The following is an 18,701-nucleotide window of genomic DNA, read 5'->3' as shown; positions in this document are numbered from 1 at the left end:
CATGATCCAAATTTTAATAACTAATTAAATAATTAAATACTCTACTGTCTTAACTGTTTGTGCACAGCTCTTTAAAAAATAATTAAATTGAATTTAATGATAAAATTAAAAATATATAATTCATTAAAAAATTATCAACCGTAATTAACTTTATTAATTGCGGTTATGGGATAGTTAAGTTAAATAAAATCAAGAGAAAAAAAATTGTTGGCAACCAATCAACAAGATGTATGTTAAAAATGGATTTGATTCAGACATCTATGATACCGTTTTGATGGTGAAAGAAAAGGAAAGAGAAAGAGTCTCCACCCTATGGTTGTTGTTCATTCATTCATAGTATTACCGATCAAATACAATCTAGATACTTCTAATCTATTCTCAAAAACAACAAACACAGATAAGATTTTATTATATCTATTATCTTGATCTAAACTATATCTAGAGATTAGAAAATAAGAAATATGAAATTATACAGTGATGTTATGCTTGCCGGGATTATCAGCAGCTTTCAACGTCTTCTCAATGATCTTCCGAGCTTTTCTGCTTCGAATCTCGACCTTCACGCTTGCACTCTTGTCCATCTTTACGTACGGTTTCTTTCCCTTCTTCATCTTCAGTGTTGACCGAACCTTTGACTTTATCGATTCAACCAGATTTCCCAACTGATTCGCCATTGAACATTGATGAATGAGTCTGCAACTGAGTCACCGACCGAGTAACAGAGTAATAAAGAGAAACAGAGAGAAGTGAGAACTCTCTGCCTTTCTATTTGTAAATAAATCTCAACAAATTGGCCTTGATTATACGATTAATTACCATCTTTGCCATTTTTGCCACGCGCCGTTTCTGACCTTTGATTTGACTTTTTTTTTTCTTTCTTTCTATTCACACACAAGGTAAAGTATATTATTGTAGCTTGAATGACAATGACTAAAGTGTGTCTATTTCTATAAATTATTATTATACTAGTACAATTTTAAATACAATTACTGTTTCATCAGTCTCATAACTAGTATTTTACTGTCATTAAAATCAATTTAATTAAGGGTAATGCTAACGAGTGCTCCAGGGGTACTGATTAAGAGATTTAAAAGGTAAGTTGAGTATTATTTAATAAAATAAAAAATAAGTTTTTTAACCAAAATGTATATATTAAATGCATTGAAATCATAAATAATTAACTTTTTCATAGAATATTGTGAGAATTCAATGCATTGAACCTATAATATCTTCTTTATTAGGAATGCTTAACCAGTGCCCACTGGGCACTCGTTAACATGACCCTTTAATGAATTTTTTTTTTTGGTTACAAAGAGGGCCGAAGCCCGAAGCGAGAAAAAAACTAAACCGCAACAGATCTTAAAGAGACACAACCAGATTTGTCTCTCTTAACAAATTCTTCCAACCATCCAGGAATCTCTGGAAAGAATTTGTTCCCATCCTGAAGGTTCTTCCCCTCCTGAGCAAGAACATGAGCACAAATATTACTTTCTCTGAATGTATGTTTCAACTCTACCATATCAAATTCTCCCATCAAAGATCTGATCTGGATAACAATATTACAGCTTCTACTATTATTCTTCATACTGATATTATCAACAGCTACTTTAGAGTCAGACTCAATTTCGACCTTGGTATACCCTTGCTCCCTCACCATTCGTAATCCAGCATATATTCCCCAAAGCTCCGCATCAACGGGCTACACTTGCCTATGAACTTTGCAAAACCACCACACCAATTGCCATGCTCGTCCCGAACACACCCACCGCAAGTAGCAATACCATTACTTTGAGCACCATCCACATTAAGCTTAACAAAAGCTTGCTTCGGACACGTCCAAGCAACATGACAAATCTCGATATTCCTATTAAGGACTTTCTTATTGATCATAACTGCATTTTTATAGTCTTTAACTCTTCCCTCTATATTCATCCCCACATCATGAGGTCTCACAAAGTTCTCTTCATGAGTTTCTTTATTTCTCCATGACCAAATAGCATGGCACCCCATTGCCCAGTAATTACACCATTCCAAATCATTCATCCTTTTGCTTGAGAGATTCAGTAATATCCAGTCATGGATATCTGCCTGGTAGAACTCATCACTTATATGCATAGGGATCTTATTCTGCCAAACTAGCTTCGCGAAACGACAATCTCGGAGAGCATGTAACGTATGCTCGCTAGCAGCCCCACACAGTCTGCATTCCGCATTACCAAAACCTGCAACAAACATCCGCTGATTAGTGAGCAGCCTATCGTGATTGAGGAGCCATATAAAACTTCGCACTCGCTCCGGAACCTGCAGCTTCCAGATAAGATTCCAAACTGTTTCCGTTATGTGGTTAGCTTCCTTCATCATCGCCCGATACATATGCCCTATGGAGAAAGATCCATCTTCACACGTCGAAATTATAAATTTGTCTTCGCTATCGGCATTCATAGGATGAAGAATAGCCTCTATACTCAACTTAAGCTTGTTTGGAATCCAATCCATGAGCTGCCAATTCCAATCTCCATCTACATCAACCAAATCAATAACTCTAGCATCAACCAAGTAATCCGGAATTACGATTCCACTATCACAAAAGTTCTCCCCTTTATCAATCAAATTATCCTTCCAAGCCTGAATCGTATGTCCATTTCCAACATCCTAGTACTACTCTCGCCCAAGCACGCTTAACTGCGGAGTTCTGATGGGATCCATGTAATACACAATTAAATTAAAATAAAATATATAATCTAATAATATTTTTAACTAAATTTTGACATTATAATATTAATTAAAAATAAAATAAGACTTATAATAAGGTGTTCTAAAAAAGTATGCTGCTGTTTTTAACTTTTTATAATAGTGGAATAAATTTAAATATACATCTTAATAGATAATAATATGTATATTTATAATTTACCTATCTCAAATTTTATAAGCGGATTATAAATTTTGAAAATTTCTCAACCCACCAACATTCCGTTTTTCTGGTCTCAAACGAGGTCTTTGTTCTAAGCCTCTAGATCCTTTTTTGATTTTTTCTCCGGATTTGTACTCCTCCTCTAAAAAAGACATGATAGTCCTTTTGAGTTGGTCGAAGAAATGGATATTCCAAAACTTCATCGGCACGAGGGGTTTGACGGGAGAGAAAATGACATGCCCATCCCGTCTTTTTTAAACTTCTTTAGAGGAGGAATGTATTTCCCGCTTCTTTCGCACAACATTGTAACAAATAGGTTTCTTTTTGCGGTACCATTATCTGATCTTCCGCAAATCCAAGGTTAACTGCTTTCCAACGAATCCATGTTAGCATGCTTTCACGATCATCAAAGTCGTGCTTGCTAATAAAGTCACCTCCGACATCTACCACATTTGCGACCACTTCATCGATACTCGCACTAACATCGACTAAAGAAGCTAATTTACTTGAAATATTATCTGGGTGCACCATACTTATTTTGCCAAAAATCACACAGAATTACAAAATGCTGGAAAAAACTGCAGGGACTATTGCGTAGATCCATCTACGAAAGTGTTCTTCCTCAACACGTTCCGTAGATCTATCTACGGAAGCTACGTTACATTTCTGCACATAAAAAGATTGATAATGTGAACAATGTAGTGGTTGAAAGTGATTATTTACCTGAAATTCAGACTCCTCTTGTTTCCTTTGACTTGTTGCACTAAAAAGTTTGAGTCTTGGAGTGATATAAGGTATTGATGAAGTAGGGTTTTTAGGGTGTGGAGTTTGTGGTGTTTGGAGAAATGAAACAATGAAGGGAGTGATCGTGCTGGTTTAAACTATATCAGACACTTCCGTAGATGCATCTACGGAAGAATGTGGCGCTAAGCCTTTCTGTAGATGCATCTACGAAAGAATCCCTGAATTGATTTTATGTGTATTTTCTCCCAATATATACTAGTTTATTATGCTTCCGTAAATGCATCTACGGAAGAAATCAAATTTTTTTAAAATATGAGGTGCTTCCGGAGTTCCATCTATCAAAACTGGGGACAAAAATGAGATTGGTGGAGAAATTTTCTAAATTTTTATCTTTCATCTTATCATACAAGTCTATTGACTCTATTCAACTCAACACATAAAATCCAATTTAAAAACTCTTTCACTTTATTTATATTTTTATAAGAAAATAAATTTTTGTTAATTGTCACTTTGATAATTTAAGTTATAATTTGTCAATTTTAACATTTTTTACACGTTTTTCATAAAGTAAGTTAATATTAACTAATGGTAATAAATCTCCTTAAAAATGATTTAATTGATAAATAGCTATGCGAAAAATACTTATATGATTAATCATAATTGTTTAATTGTTACCTTTAGTTGTATTTTATCATATATGAATATAGCTATTTGATTAACGGAATACTACTATATCAGAGTAAAATAGAATAAAATGGACTAGAATAAAACGGAATAAAATACAATATATAAATTTTAAATATTTTATTAATATTATTTCATCCTATTACATGCAGTACATTACAATTAAGATAGACTAAAACATAGAAATTTTAGTAAAATGAGATGAATCTTTTCATTTATATAATATTTTATTGAAACCCGAGAGAGTTGGTCTAGCGGTGGAGCTCTATTAAAAAAAATATTTATACACTGTCAATCAATCACCACCCATATATCCAATTAAATCATTTTTTTATTTAAAAAAAAACTTAATGACATGGTACATTTATAATTTTCTATTAGATGACAGTGCATTATCTTTTAACTCATATTTTATTCCACTTTATTCATTATTTTTAAATTTAAATAATATAATCACTTTTTTATTTATTTTAATTTTTATTTGAAATAATTAAATACCAGTACAATCCTTATTTTGTGACGGAGATAAGGAGGTTCAAAATATTAAATGTAACAAATTAAATGCTTTTGTTTTATTTTCAGTTTCTGGCACAAAGTCAACGGTAGTTAGGTGCATGGAGGAGTAGTGAATATTGACCGTTTGATTATGGAATTAATTTAGATCTGAATTCAATTAATTGAATGGTTGGTTGGACCGGCGTTGATAAGTTTAAGAGGTGCATGGACTTGGAATATTTTATCAAAAATAAACAAATGAATGATTTTATTGAGAAATAATACATTTGAAACAAAAAAAGAAATACAACCAAAGTTTGGAGATAAGAATTGAAATCTGAGAATAAAAAACACTTTGAATTTCTTTCAAAGACTCAATGAAGTTTAAATTAATTTAATATCAAATTTTGATAATTAAATGAGACTAATTTCTCCCTCTCATTTTAACTGTCTATTTATAATATTTATTAGTCACAAATTACTTATTTTTTTATAAATATCAATGTATTATTTTTTTTTTTATTGATATTGTTAACAGAAGAGAAAAGAAATGAAAAATGAGACTAGAGTTTGTAGTAAAATACAAAATATGTAGAATAAAGATTATAATAGAGTATATATATTAGATAGTAAATTGACCAAATTATCTTTTCTAAGATATAAAAAAAAATTATAATAATTGTTATGTACGTCAAGCGTCCTAATATGATTGGTCCAATAGAAAAAGCTCAACTTAAAATTTTGTTGATCCAAATTGGCGAGCATGTCTACTTTCACTAAGAGGACTCCATTGAAGTCAGACACATTGCACATCTCAATTAGTGAAATCCATCTAATGCTTCTTGCATTGGGTGATTTGTTCAACGGGGCTGGTTAATTATAACGGTCGTTCATATATAAGTGTGACTATGTGTCACACCAAGGTATGAATCATTGCACAATTACAACTTCCTTCTCGCTGGTTTCATTGACTTGAGTGTTAGAGTGTTAATCATGCATGTATACCTCGTCTTCACATACCGAAGACTTTTACTATCATGTCGAAGGCCTTCCATAATGGACACACTAACCTACCACCATTTTCCCTGTTGGCACCACATGTGGAAATCGTGTCTTGATTTTCACGAAATTCCTCTTATGAATTCTCGTATTCCCTACGTTGTGCTCCCACAACCGTTTTTGTTAGCTAATCCAATCATTGTTAACTTCTATAATCACCAACGATGGTAACTTCTAAAGAGATTGAAACCTCTGCTCATCGCAATGGCATCCCTGCGAATAACATCGTCGCACTAGTCCTTGCTCACACATTTGAAGATTTATTTCCTCCCCTAGAATGAACGATCATGTCTTAGTTACTCTCAAGCCGCCACATCCCCTAGATCCTGACTTCCCTACTGGTTAGACTAGGAAATTTCAAGGTCTTACCGTCACCCAAATTGTTTCAATAACTACTCCAGGTCTAAATGTCGAAACAACATCTAATGACTATAGTGACTTAATGACACACTCAGGATGCAAGGATCAAATGAACCATGGTGAGCATGTATAAGCTGGTGCAGCAGCAAAACGTGCATTTTCTCAACGAGGGAATTCTATGTATAAAAGAAAATCAATAAGAGGCTTAATTGTAAGTTGCTACTTAACTGGAAGTATTGCATCACAATGACCTTGGGATCACGCATAAGGTCATTCATGGTGACGCTGCATCACAAAAAAAGGAGGGCACCCAAATCACCGGTGTGTCGCCTCCCTCACGATTGTAACTCACCTCCTCATTATTTAGGGGGCACAAATTATAACCACACTCCTCTTGTAGAATGACGTCCTGGGAGATCCTTGTTGCACCATTCTCAATGGAGAAACAAGTAAGGCACCATTCACCAATCTCCCTATCACCGTCAAAAAATTTCATTCACCAAACACATTGTTGATTGTAGGATCACTAAGTACCTGGGAAATCTCCAAAGATAGACAATCACAACAAAACCATGATTCAGACAAACACATCAAACATGTGGAAATTATGCTCGATTATCATCATGCCAAAAGTGTCGTGATATGCAAGGTATTTGTATTAACTCTCAAAGGATCCGCCATGCCATAACTCAAAACCCTGGAGGATGATTCATCAATTCTAGGAGAAAAATGTGTGATGAGTTCACAGTGCGAAAAGGTCTACAAAAAAAGATAACCACCCTAACTGGAATTCACCAAAAGAAGAAATAAACCCCCATAGAATTTAAAGGACCGATTCACTAAATTATTCGTGGAAGTAAGGGATCCAACGATGGTCTAAAATGTTGGATCTTCAAAAAATACTAAGGACGAACTGCATGATTTAATAAAAGATAGGGTTAAAGAGTGTAGAGAGTATGGGCTACCTTCTCACTCGAGACTAACCCTATATTAACTATGAAGAGAAGCTATTGACCGATGACGTTGAAAGGAACAAAGGATCAGGAAACTCGGTGAGTAACAAACAAGAAGACATAGATACACACACAATGGACCATGCGTTAGATTTTTGTCGTACACACTGTAATACGGTGGGAGAACTGACTTTTAAAATGTTGCGGATAGCAAGAGTCGCCACCGACTTTTATTTTATCCAATTAGGAAAGGCAAAAAAATAGGAAAGACCTTTGAAATAGATTGAGTTCGGGGGGTAGGTTATACTGAGGGAAGATGTAAGCACCCTTTGTATCCATGGTTATCCATGGGCTCTTAATTGCTTAGCTCACTTGTTTGTTTGAAATGTTTGAAAGTGTAGTGTGTGTTTATAAAAACAGTTTGAAAAAGGACTTTAACTTTGTAAATAAAGTGTAGCTTTTGAAATTGTTTTGAAAAGAGGTGTATGAAGTAATTTGAAATGTTTTGAATTGAGCAAGCAATTGAGAACTATCTACCCTAAGTTTAAAGTCTTTCTTGTTCTTAAAGTCTTTCGTTAAGGGAAAGAGACTATCCACACTATTAGTTAGCGGGAAGTCCTTTCATTGGATGTATTCGGGACATCGAATGGGTCATCGAATAGTCATAGGGGCTATCCATACCATAAAGAGGGTAGGAAGTCCTATGCATTGGATGTGAATAGTCATAAAAGGCAACAAGTAAGGATACCTTAGCATTCGAAGGGACTATCATCTTTTATCGAAGGCAACTCAAGGGACGAGATCATTTTATCGTAGGCAACTCGAAGGGACTATGATCTTTTGATGATTTTAAATCGAAGGCAGCATTTTTTGCTAAGGTATCCTCACATTCGAGGGACTTTACTATTTAATCGAAAGGCAGCATAAGAGAGGATTACCCTAAAGGTGAGTGTGTGAAACATAGTGATTGATTTATTTAATCCTGAACATTAGGCTTATTCTATATTCAGTTTTATCTTGCCATACAACCCTATTAGCATACATCTAAGCAGTTATATCACCATAAAATAAAAGGAAGAAAATAAAGTCCTATGCTATTACAAAGCTTCGAGGATGGGGAATTACAAAAACCAAAACAGGGATGCAGAAAATTAAAACCTACAACTATTACAAGGCTTTGGGGAAATTACAATAAAAGAAATTGTACGGAAAATAAATCTAATTAATTATTACAACCTCTGAACAGATACAAAAATAAGACAGGATAAACTCAAGCAATCGAAAAGTAAAGATGAAGGAGGAGAGAATAAAAATAAAAAGGGTTAAGGTAAAAAAAAAACTAAAACTATAAACCTAAATTATCTAATTAATTATTGGTTAAAAACCTAATTAATTAAAAAAGGTTAAAAACCAAATGGGTAAAAAACCTAGACTCGAGGTTAATGGGCAACACCTACCTAACACACGTTTTTGAGGTTTTCTATGGTTTTTGATTAAGGCTAAACCTAATTAAATTAATATATTTTTGTATGTTTATGATTAAGTGAGAATTAAAATGAATTAAAATTTAGTTAGAAAAAGAAAAAAATACTAACTAAATTAAACTAATTAAAAAAGAAAGGTGAAAAGAAAAAGAAGGTTGGTGATTTATTAGTTAATGGTTGGTTAGTAGGCTAAGTATTAAGTATGGGGTTCATCATAGGATTAATATTAATATCAATATGTTAATTATTAAAGGTTAGAAAAAATTAAGAAAAAAGTAATGTCTCAAGCCTGGATCAAACCCAGGTCTTTGAGATTAACAGCCGTCATGCTTTACCAACTGCGCCCTGTAACACCCCTCTAATAACCCGCAGCATTTAAGCAATTAATAATCAGAGTAAACATGCAGAGAGGCATCACAATTCATAAATAAAGAAAAATACACGTTCGGTATATGTCATGCATTTACTGAGAACGTCTGAGATTATAACTCATTAATCAATTCATGTTTTACACAGCGGAAATACTTCATCAAGTCAAACATCAATCATTAATGTATAAGACTTCAAATAACAAAACAAAATAGAGTTATAATCAAACTCCAAAACAACGCGTTCCCAGTGTTACATCTACCAGAGCATGACACCGACACTATAACTAAAAACCGACTTATGAGCTAATCCTCACCAAGTCGCGCCGCTATCCTCAATCTGAAAATGACAACAAGTAAGGGTGAGTCTCATCACAGTTAACCAATGTTATTGCATCATAAATAATAACATGTCATAGTGATATCATTCACCAACTGTTTCATATTCAGACAAATCATCATTCACACATCCACAGATAGACAGACAAGTCATCTTAAAACATACACCATCATGTTATAAACAAATCATGCACATGTATGAAACTGACACTATGCATGTGGTACCAAACATCACCAGTGGACATCATCCACCGACCGATCTATCATCATCCAGATACGGCCCTGCCAGCACAGATTCCACACAATGGGAATCCTGCCCTTCACTGCTTCTCAATGATCTTCTCAATGATCTTCCGAGCTTTTCTGCTTCGAATCTCGACCTTAACGCTTGCACTCTTGTCCATCTTTACGTACGGTTTCTTTCCCTTCTTCATCTTCAGTGTTGACCGAACCTTTGACTTTATCGATTAAACCAGATTTCCCAACTGATTCGCCATTGAACATTGATGAATGAGTCTGCAACTGAGTCACCGACCGAGTAACAGAGTAATAAAGAGAAACAGAGAGAAGTGAGAACTCTTTGCCTTTCTATTTGTAAATATATCTCAACAAATTGGCCTCGATTATACCATTAATTACCATCTTTGCCATTTTTGCCACGCGCCGTTTCTGACCTTTGATTTGACTTTTTTTTCTTTCTTTCTATTCACACACAAGGTAAACTGACGTTAATACCACTAAATATCACTCTCCAATGAACGGTAACGGCTAGTTTTCTCAGTGTTCTCCGCCTCTTCCCTTCCTTCCCCTTTCTGTGTCCGCTGATTGATATGGAAGCTTCACTGCTTTTCCCTGAAACCTCGGTTGGAATCTGCTCTTCTAAAGCCAATGAGGGGCCTAGCGAAACGGTTGGGAAAACCAAGTCTTTTGCATCGGTCGTTTCCAATAACGTTTGCGACATCCCTTTAAGCCAGCTGCCGGTACCTTGTCTCAAAGGGGATAGGATTGCGATCACTATACCGGAAGAAGAATATGCCCTCGGTTTGGAAGAATGTAAACATCATCTTCATGGTCGTGTAGTCTGGACCAAGGGTTCACAGCCTCTCACGGTGGTTAATCTCAAAAGCAAACTTACAGAATTGTGGCCTTCCATTGGCATCTGGGGAGTTACTTCCCTAGGCAAAGGATTCTATGAATTTGCCTTCTCTTCCCTTGAAGCTGTTCAAAGGGTTAGATCGGTAAGTGCTTGGAATCTTCCAAATGGTGTTCTAAAGCTCTTTCCCTGGACTAAAGACTTTATCCCCTCAACCCTTAAACAGACCTCTGCTCAGGTATGGATAAGAATCCATGGTCTATCTCAAGAATACTGGCGACCCCGCATCCTGTTTGCGATTGCTAGCAGTGTAGGTACGCCTATATGCATTGATTCTGCCTCCACTAAATCTGTGTTTGATAGACCCTTTGGACATTATGTCCGTGCTCTTGTCGATTTGGATCTCACTAAGGATCTAAGCTACAAAATACTCGTCGAAAGAGTGGGTTTTGCGTTTTTTGTGGACATTGATTACGAAAAGATTCCTGCTTTTTGTAATTTTTGCAACTGCATTGGTCACTCAATGGAAAACTGTAAAAGAAAGGAGCAATCGATATCTAAAGAAAAGGAGGGTCTGCAAAGACAAGAGAAAAACACATACATCCCTACAGGGAGAAAGATCTTGGTTGGAGAAAACTCTAAACATAGCTCTAGGATACACTTGAATGGTGATGCTACTGATGTTGGGGCAACACCAACTCTGAATAATGAAGGGGACATTATTGTTAACCCCAAGGAGGTGATTGAGGATGAAGCTCATATTGCTAATTCTAAGGGCAAGAATGTTGTTAGCGATAACAACAATTTCAATGAAAATTCCATCATAGTTCCGGTCATGGATCCCACTCATCAGTTGGGTACTCAAAGAAACTCTAATGAAACTGAAGGCTCCTCAGAAGGAGAGTATGTCGATGCTACCCAAATGGTAAATTATGTTCCTGAAACTCAATTAGATGCTAGGTTCAAGGAGCAAGTTTCCAACTTTCTCCATGAGTCATGGAACAACATGGCAGATTTAGAGGATCCTGGTGTGGATCTTTTCCAGCAGAAGGATTTTCAATTGGTAACAGGTAAGAAGAGAAGAAATAAGAAAGCAAGCTCTACAGGTAATACTAGACCCTTGTCTAGTGCTAAAAACACTTCCTTATGAAGTGCATATACTGGAACATCAGGGGAATTGCCAATGGCTCATCTAGATTGGCTTTGAGGAGACTTATTCTGAGTAACTCTCCAGATTTTGTTTTCATTGCCGAGCCTTGGATGGATTTTGACAATTTCCCTCTTAGATGGCTTAATAATTTAGATCTTCTTCCTTTTGCCTTTAACAAGAGAGAGGGTCTTTTGCCCAACCTTTGGTGCTTCTGTAAACCCTCCCTCAAACCTGATATTTTACTCATTGATGAACAACATGTCTCTTTCTCTGTCACCATTAATAGCAAAGTTTTTGGTTTTTCTGTTATCTATGCTGCCACTTGTTATTTAGCTAGGAGAAATTTGTGGAATAACCTGAATGGTGTCATAGCTAATTATAGGTTTCCTTGGTCTTTCATTGGTGATTTCAATGCAATCATTAGTGCTGATGAGTACAAGGGTTCCCATACTCCGGCTAGCCTTCCTATGAAGGAGTTCTTCAACTGGACGGACTCTAATCAGTTAATTCATTTACCTACTATGGGCAACAAGTTTACTTGGAGCAATGGTAGGAAAGGGAGACATCTTACTGAGAAAAGACTCGACAGAGTCATTTGTAATCTTGAGCTTCTTGACAGTTGCAGCAATGTGTTTTGTCACACTTTATCTAAGTTAAAATCTGATCATTACCCCCTTTTGTTTTCTTGTGTCCTTGAGAAAATTAATGTTAAACCTCAATTTAAATTTCTTAAGATGTGGACCCTTCATGAGGATTGTGAGAGAATTATTAAAGAGTCTTGGGACACCAAAATATATGGCTGCCCCATGTACATTTTAGATAGAAAGCTCAGAATCCTTAAATCTAGGCTCAAAGATTGGAACAAAAACATTTTTGGTGATGTGAAAACCAGGGTTATGAAGGCTGAAAAGGTCCTTAAGGACATTCAACTTCTTATCAGCCTTAATGGTTACAACGACAATCTTCAAATTGATGAGGCCAAAGCTCAGTTTGAGATGGAAAAAGCTTTAATTTATGAGGAAGAATTTTGGAGAGAAAAGGCTAACATTAATTGGCATAATGAGGGCGATCGTAACACCAAATTTTTTCACACATATGCTAGGATCAGAAAAAAGAAGAATCTTATTTCCTCTATTAATATTAATGATGTTATTATCTCTGACCATAATGTTATTGAATCTCACTTGGTCAATCATTTCTCTAACCTTTTCAACCAAGATGTTACTTTGCAGGACACTGGCCTTATCGACAGAGTCATCCCTAAGCTGGTGAATGACCACACTAATACTATGTTGACTAATATTCCTAGTGAGGAAGAGATTAAGCATGCTGTGATGAATCTGAAGTCTGACTCCTCCCCTGGCCCGGATGGATTTGGAGCTATCTTTTTTCAAAAGTACTGGAGCATTGTCAACAAAGATGTGATTTTGGCTGTTAAACAATTTTTCTTGCAGGATTGGATGCTCCCTAACTTTAACTCTAACACCATTGTGCTCATCCCTAAATCTAATGAGCCAAACACTATCAATCATTATAGACCTATTGCCCTGGCAAACTTTAAATTCAAAATTATTTCTAAAATTATTGCTGACAGACTTGCTTCTTTTCTTCCCCACCTTATCTCCAATGAGCAGAAGGGCTTTATTTTGGGTAGGAATATCAAAGATAGTATTTGCTTAACTTCTGAGGCCATAAACATTCTTGACAGTAAAAGTTACAGTGGTAATGTGGCTCTTAAGATCGACATCTCTAAGGCCTTTGATACCTTGAGTTGGGATTTCCTCCTTAGGACTCTCAGAGGCTTTGGGTTTTGTTTAAAATTCTGTAACTGGATTTCCACTCTTCTTAACTCTGCTAATCTCTCCATTGGTGTTAATGGCAAACAAGCAGGGTTTTTCAAGTGTTCTAATGGTGTGAGACAGGGAGATCCCCTGTCTCCCCTTCTTTTCTGCATTGCTGAAGAGGTTTTGAGTCGAGGGATCACTCACTTGGTTTCCAATAATCAATTGAATCTCATCAAAGCCTCTAGGAATTCTTATGTTCCATCTCACACCCTATATGCTGACGACATCATGATTTTTTGCAGGGGTGATCAAAAGTCTATCAAATCCATTGATAATTTATTGAAGGAATATGCGCTGAATTCTGGCCAACTTTGTAACACTGCCAAATCTCTCATATATGCTGGGGGCATGTCTTTGGAGAGGCACAAATCCCTGGCTGATATTCTGGGATTTGCTTTGGCTTATCCTCCTTTTATCTACCTTGGGGCTCCTATTTTTGTGGGTCGACCTAAAGCTCATTATTTCTCTTTTATTGCAGACAAGATCAAAATCAGGTTGGCTCATTGGAAAGCTTCTCTTTTGTCCATGGCGGGGAGGCTTCTCTTGCTGAAAGTGGTGATTCATAGCATGTTGCTGCATTGCTTTTCTGTCTACAAATGGCCTGCCTCCATTGTTAATCAAATTAGCAAGTGGATGAGGAATTTTTTGTGGAGTGGAAATATGGAGCAAAAGAAGATCATAACTGTTGCTTGGAAGGACTGTTGTAAAAGTTTGAAGGATGGAGGGCTGGGCATAAAATCTCTTCACTCTTATAATCAAGCCACTAATCTTCATCTTTGTTGGAGCTTTGTTAAAGGGGATCAAAGCTGGAATTCTCTTCTTGCCTCCAGAATCAAAAGGAATAACAAAATTATTTCTTACCACATTAAGTCCTCAATCTGGACCAGCATTAAAGACAATTATGAGACTGTCATGGAAAACTCTAAATGGATCATTGGAGATGGTGCTAAAGTTAATTTCTGGCTGGACTCTTGGTTAGATGAACCCCTGGCCACTAAATTTCACATCCCGGCTGCTTTCCACAAGCATATTAATGTTAAGGTGAAAGACTGGCTGCTTAATAATGAATGGCATATTCCTAGTAACATCATTTCTGCTTTTCCCAACTTACTGCAGCTTATCAATGATTCTAAAATCCGGGTGTTGGACATTGACGACCATCTCATTTGGAAAGATACCTCTAATGGAGATTTGAGTCTGAAGCAAGCTTTTGGCAGATTTGAAAAACATAATTTGCGCGTGTCTTGGGCTGCTTTCATCTGGAACAACCACGTTCCTCCAGCTTTTGCCATGGTAGTTTGGAAGATCATTCATAACAGACTGCCAACGGATGACAATTTCACTAGAAGAGGATTTGCTGGGCCTTCCATCTGCTCACTATGTGGGGCTGCTGCCGACACTCTGCAGCATGTTTTCTTTGCTTGCAATTTTGTTATGAACATATGGTCGTGGCTGCTCGATAAAATCCATGTTGCAGGTTCTGTTAGTAATATGGAGGACTGTTTGAATATTTTTCAAACTCCCCGGTCGCCTCAAGCTAATGTGGTGATGCTTTCCACAATTTGCAGCCTGTTCTATTATGTTTGGAAAGCAAGAAACTGCAAAAAATTTGAAGGCAAGAAGACTCATTGGAAATACTGTATCTCTCAAATCTCCGCTCGTGCTAAATGGGCTGGTGATCATACAGACTGTGTCTCTAATAATTCCATTAGTTGCTTCTCTTTTTTAAAAAGTTTGAATGTCAATATCCGACCTGGAAAGCAAATTTTCACTGCTGATGTTTTATGGTGTCCGCCTCCCAAAGATTGGGTTAAGGTAAATACGGATGGGGTTGCTCGGGGTGATCCGGTGTTGATGGCTTGTGGAGGAATCTACAGAGATGATAAGGCTATTCATATTGGTAGTTTCTGTGACGCTTTAGGGGAAGGTACTCCCGAAGTGGCCGAGCTTCTTGCAGCTATGTTAGCTATTGAGAACGCGGTTTCTAGAGGTTGGAAGAAGCTATGGCTTGAAACAGATTGCACTCTTGTTGTTAAAGCTTTCTCTAACCCGACTCTTGTTCCTTGGAGAATCAGATCTCGTTGGCTACAGTGTATTGCTTTTGCTCAAAGTATTGAGTTTATGGTTTCTCATGCTTATCGCGAAGCCAATTTTTGTGCTGATTCTCTGGCGAATATTGGGCTATCCTGTGGGACTTTTTGTTGGTTTGACTTTGTTCCCCCCCCTCTCGTTAAGGATTATATTTTAGACAGGGAGGGTACCCCTAGACTTAGGCTCTGCCATTAAGGGGTTTTGGTTTGGTCCCCCCTTGTGTTCTTTTGTATTCCTTGTTTTTTTGGTTTTAATATATTTTCAGTTTAAAAAAAAAAAAAAAAAAAAAAAAAACACACAAGGTAAACTATATTATTGTATCTTGAATGACAATGACTAAAGTGTGTCTATTTTTATAAATTATACAATTTTAAATATCTATTTCATCAGTCTCATAACTATTTCACCATCATCAAAATCAATTTAATTAATTATTATTTTAGAAAGTGTTAAAAAGTTAAAAACATTTATTATAAAATGGAGAGAATAATATTTAGATCGATGTAATACACAATTAAATTAAAATAAAATATATAATCTAATCATATTTTTAACATAAACTTTGACATAATAATATTAATTAACATAACTTTTTATAATAGTGGAATAAATTTAAATATACATCTTAATAGATAATAATATTGATAATAATATGTAAATTTATTTATAATTTACCTATCTCAAATTTTATAAGCGAATTATAAATTTTGAAAATTTCTCACCCCACTTCATAACATTTAGGTGCATCACAAAATTGACAAATTTGCCTTCGTGCTTTCGTAGATGGATCTCCAGAAGCATCTTTTTTTTTATTTACGCTTACTTTGTTCCGTAGATGCACCTACGGAATCATTCCGTGGATCCTTCCACTGAAGCAGACAAGAACAGAAGCATTTTGAACCATAAAAGACCCATGCATTGATTCATTGATTAATCGGCATTACAACGAAATTTTCAACAGAAAATTAAGAAAACTAAGAGATTTAAGAAATTACGACGGTTAAAATAATGTCATCTAATCCATGCCTCATTTGAATGCAATCCATGTCGAATTTCACTACAACCCACCAACATTCCGTTTTTCCGGTCTCAAACGAGGTCTTTGTTCTAAGCCTCTGGATCCTTTTGATTTCTTCTCCGGGTTTGTAATCCCCCTCTAAAAAAGACATGATAGTCCTCTTGAGTTGGTCGAAGGAATGAATATTCCAAAACTTCACCGGCACGAGGGGTTTGACGGGAGAGAAAATGACATGCTCATCCCGTCTTTTTTAAACTTCTTTAGAGGAGGATTGTATGTCCCGCTTCTTTCGCACAACATTGTAACAAACATGTTTCTTCTTGCGGTACCATTATCTGATCTTCCGCAAATCCAAGGTTAACTGCTTTCACGATCATCAAAATCGTGCTTGCTAATAAAGTCACCTCCGACATCTACCACATTTGCGACCACCTCATCAATACTCGCACTAACATCGACTAAAGAAGCTAATTTACTTGAAATATTATCTGGGTGCACCATACTTATTTTTCCAAAAATCACACAGAATTACAAAATGCTGGAAAAAACTGCAGGGACTATTGCGTAGATCCATCTACGGAAGTGTTCTTCCTCAACACGTTTCATAGATCCATCTACAGAAGCTACGTTAATTTCTGCACAGAAAAAGATTGATAATGTGAACAATGTAGCGGTTGAAAGTGATTATTTACCTGAAATTTAGACTCCTCTTGCTTCTTTTGACTTGTTGCACCAAAAAGTTTGGATCTTGGAGTGATATAAGGTATTGATGAAGTAGGGTTTTTAGGGTGTGGAGTATGTGGTGTTTGGAGAAATAAAACAATGGAGGAAGTGATCGTGCTGGTTCAAACTATATCAGACACTTCCGTAGATGCATCTGCGGAAGAATGTGGCGTTAAGCCTTTCCGTAGGTGCATCTACGGAAGAATCCATGAACTGATTTTATGTGTATTTTCTCCCAATATATACTAGTTTATTATGCTTCCGTAGATGCATCTACAAAAGAAATCAAATTTTTTAAAAATATGAGGTGCTTCCGGAGATCCATCTACGGAAGCTGGAGGCAAAAATGGAAATTTCCATAGTGTGTAAGAGATCCATGAAATTGGTGGAGGAATTTTCTAAATTTTTATCTTTCATCTTATCATACAAGTCTATTCAATTCAACACATAAAATCCAATTCAAAGACTCTTTCACTTTATTTATATTTTTATAAGAAAATAAATTTTTGTTAATTGTCACTTTGATAATTTAAGTTATAATTTGTCAATTTTACCATTTTTTACACGTTTTTCATATAGTGGTTATAACTTTGAAAAGTTAATATAAACTAATGGTAATAAATCTCCTTAAAAATGATTTAATTGATAAATAGTTATGCGAAATCATAATTGTTTAATTTATTATGAGTTTAATGGTGATGCACTGATAGTGTAAAAAAAATTTACATTGTCATCTAATGAATATATATCATTCAGCCATGTTATCTCAGTAATTTAAAGATAACAATATGACTTGATAGAATATATAGTCGTGATTGGTTGACAGTAGAAGTGTGCATGAACCCATTTTTCTTTTATCATATATAACTATAGTTATTTGATTAACGGAATACTAGTATATCAAAGTAAAATAGAATAAAATAAAAAACGGAATAAAATACAATATATAAATTTTAAATATTTTATTAATATTATTTAATCCTATTACATACAGTACATTTTAAGATAGAATAAAACATAGAAATTTTAATAAAATTAGATGAATCTATTCATTTATATAATATTTTATTCCACTTTATTCATTATTTTTAAATTTAAATATTATAATCACTTTTTTATTTATTTTAATTTTTATTTGAAATAATTAAATACCAGTACAATCCTTATTTTGTGACGGAGATAAGGAGGTTCAAAATATTAAATGTAACAAATTAAATGCTTTTGTTTTATTCTCAGTTTCTGGCACAAAGTCAATGGTAGTTAGGTGCATGGAGGAGTAGTGAATATTGACCGTTTGATTATGGAATTAATTTAGATCTGAATTCAATTAATTGAATGGTTGGTTGGACCGGCGTTGATAAGTTTAAGAGGTGCATGGACTTGGA

The 18,701-nt window shown here is 35.4% G+C and overlaps 1 protein-coding gene across 1 annotated transcript; it reads right to left on the bottom strand.

Annotated features, from left to right (window-relative positions):
- Window positions 1-278: 278 nt before the first annotated feature.
- On the bottom strand, window positions 279-755 carry LOC131647159 (uncharacterized). The gene has a single exon (XM_058917072.1). It carries the CDS (start codon window positions 672-674, stop codon window positions 468-470), a length of 207 nt encoding a protein of 68 aa, XP_058773055.1. The 5' UTR covers window positions 675-755; the 3' UTR covers window positions 279-467.
- Window positions 756-18,701: the final 17,946 nt, after the last annotated feature.

The sequence above is a fragment of the Vicia villosa genome, linkage group LG2 (assembly GCF_029867415.1).
Source record: "Vicia villosa cultivar HV-30 ecotype Madison, WI linkage group LG2, Vvil1.0, whole genome shotgun sequence".
Classification (NCBI taxonomy): Eukaryota; Viridiplantae; Streptophyta; class Magnoliopsida; order Fabales; family Fabaceae; genus Vicia; species Vicia villosa.
Note: the sequence above shows the minus strand (reverse complement) of the source record. Positions and strands in the feature narration are given on the sequence as shown.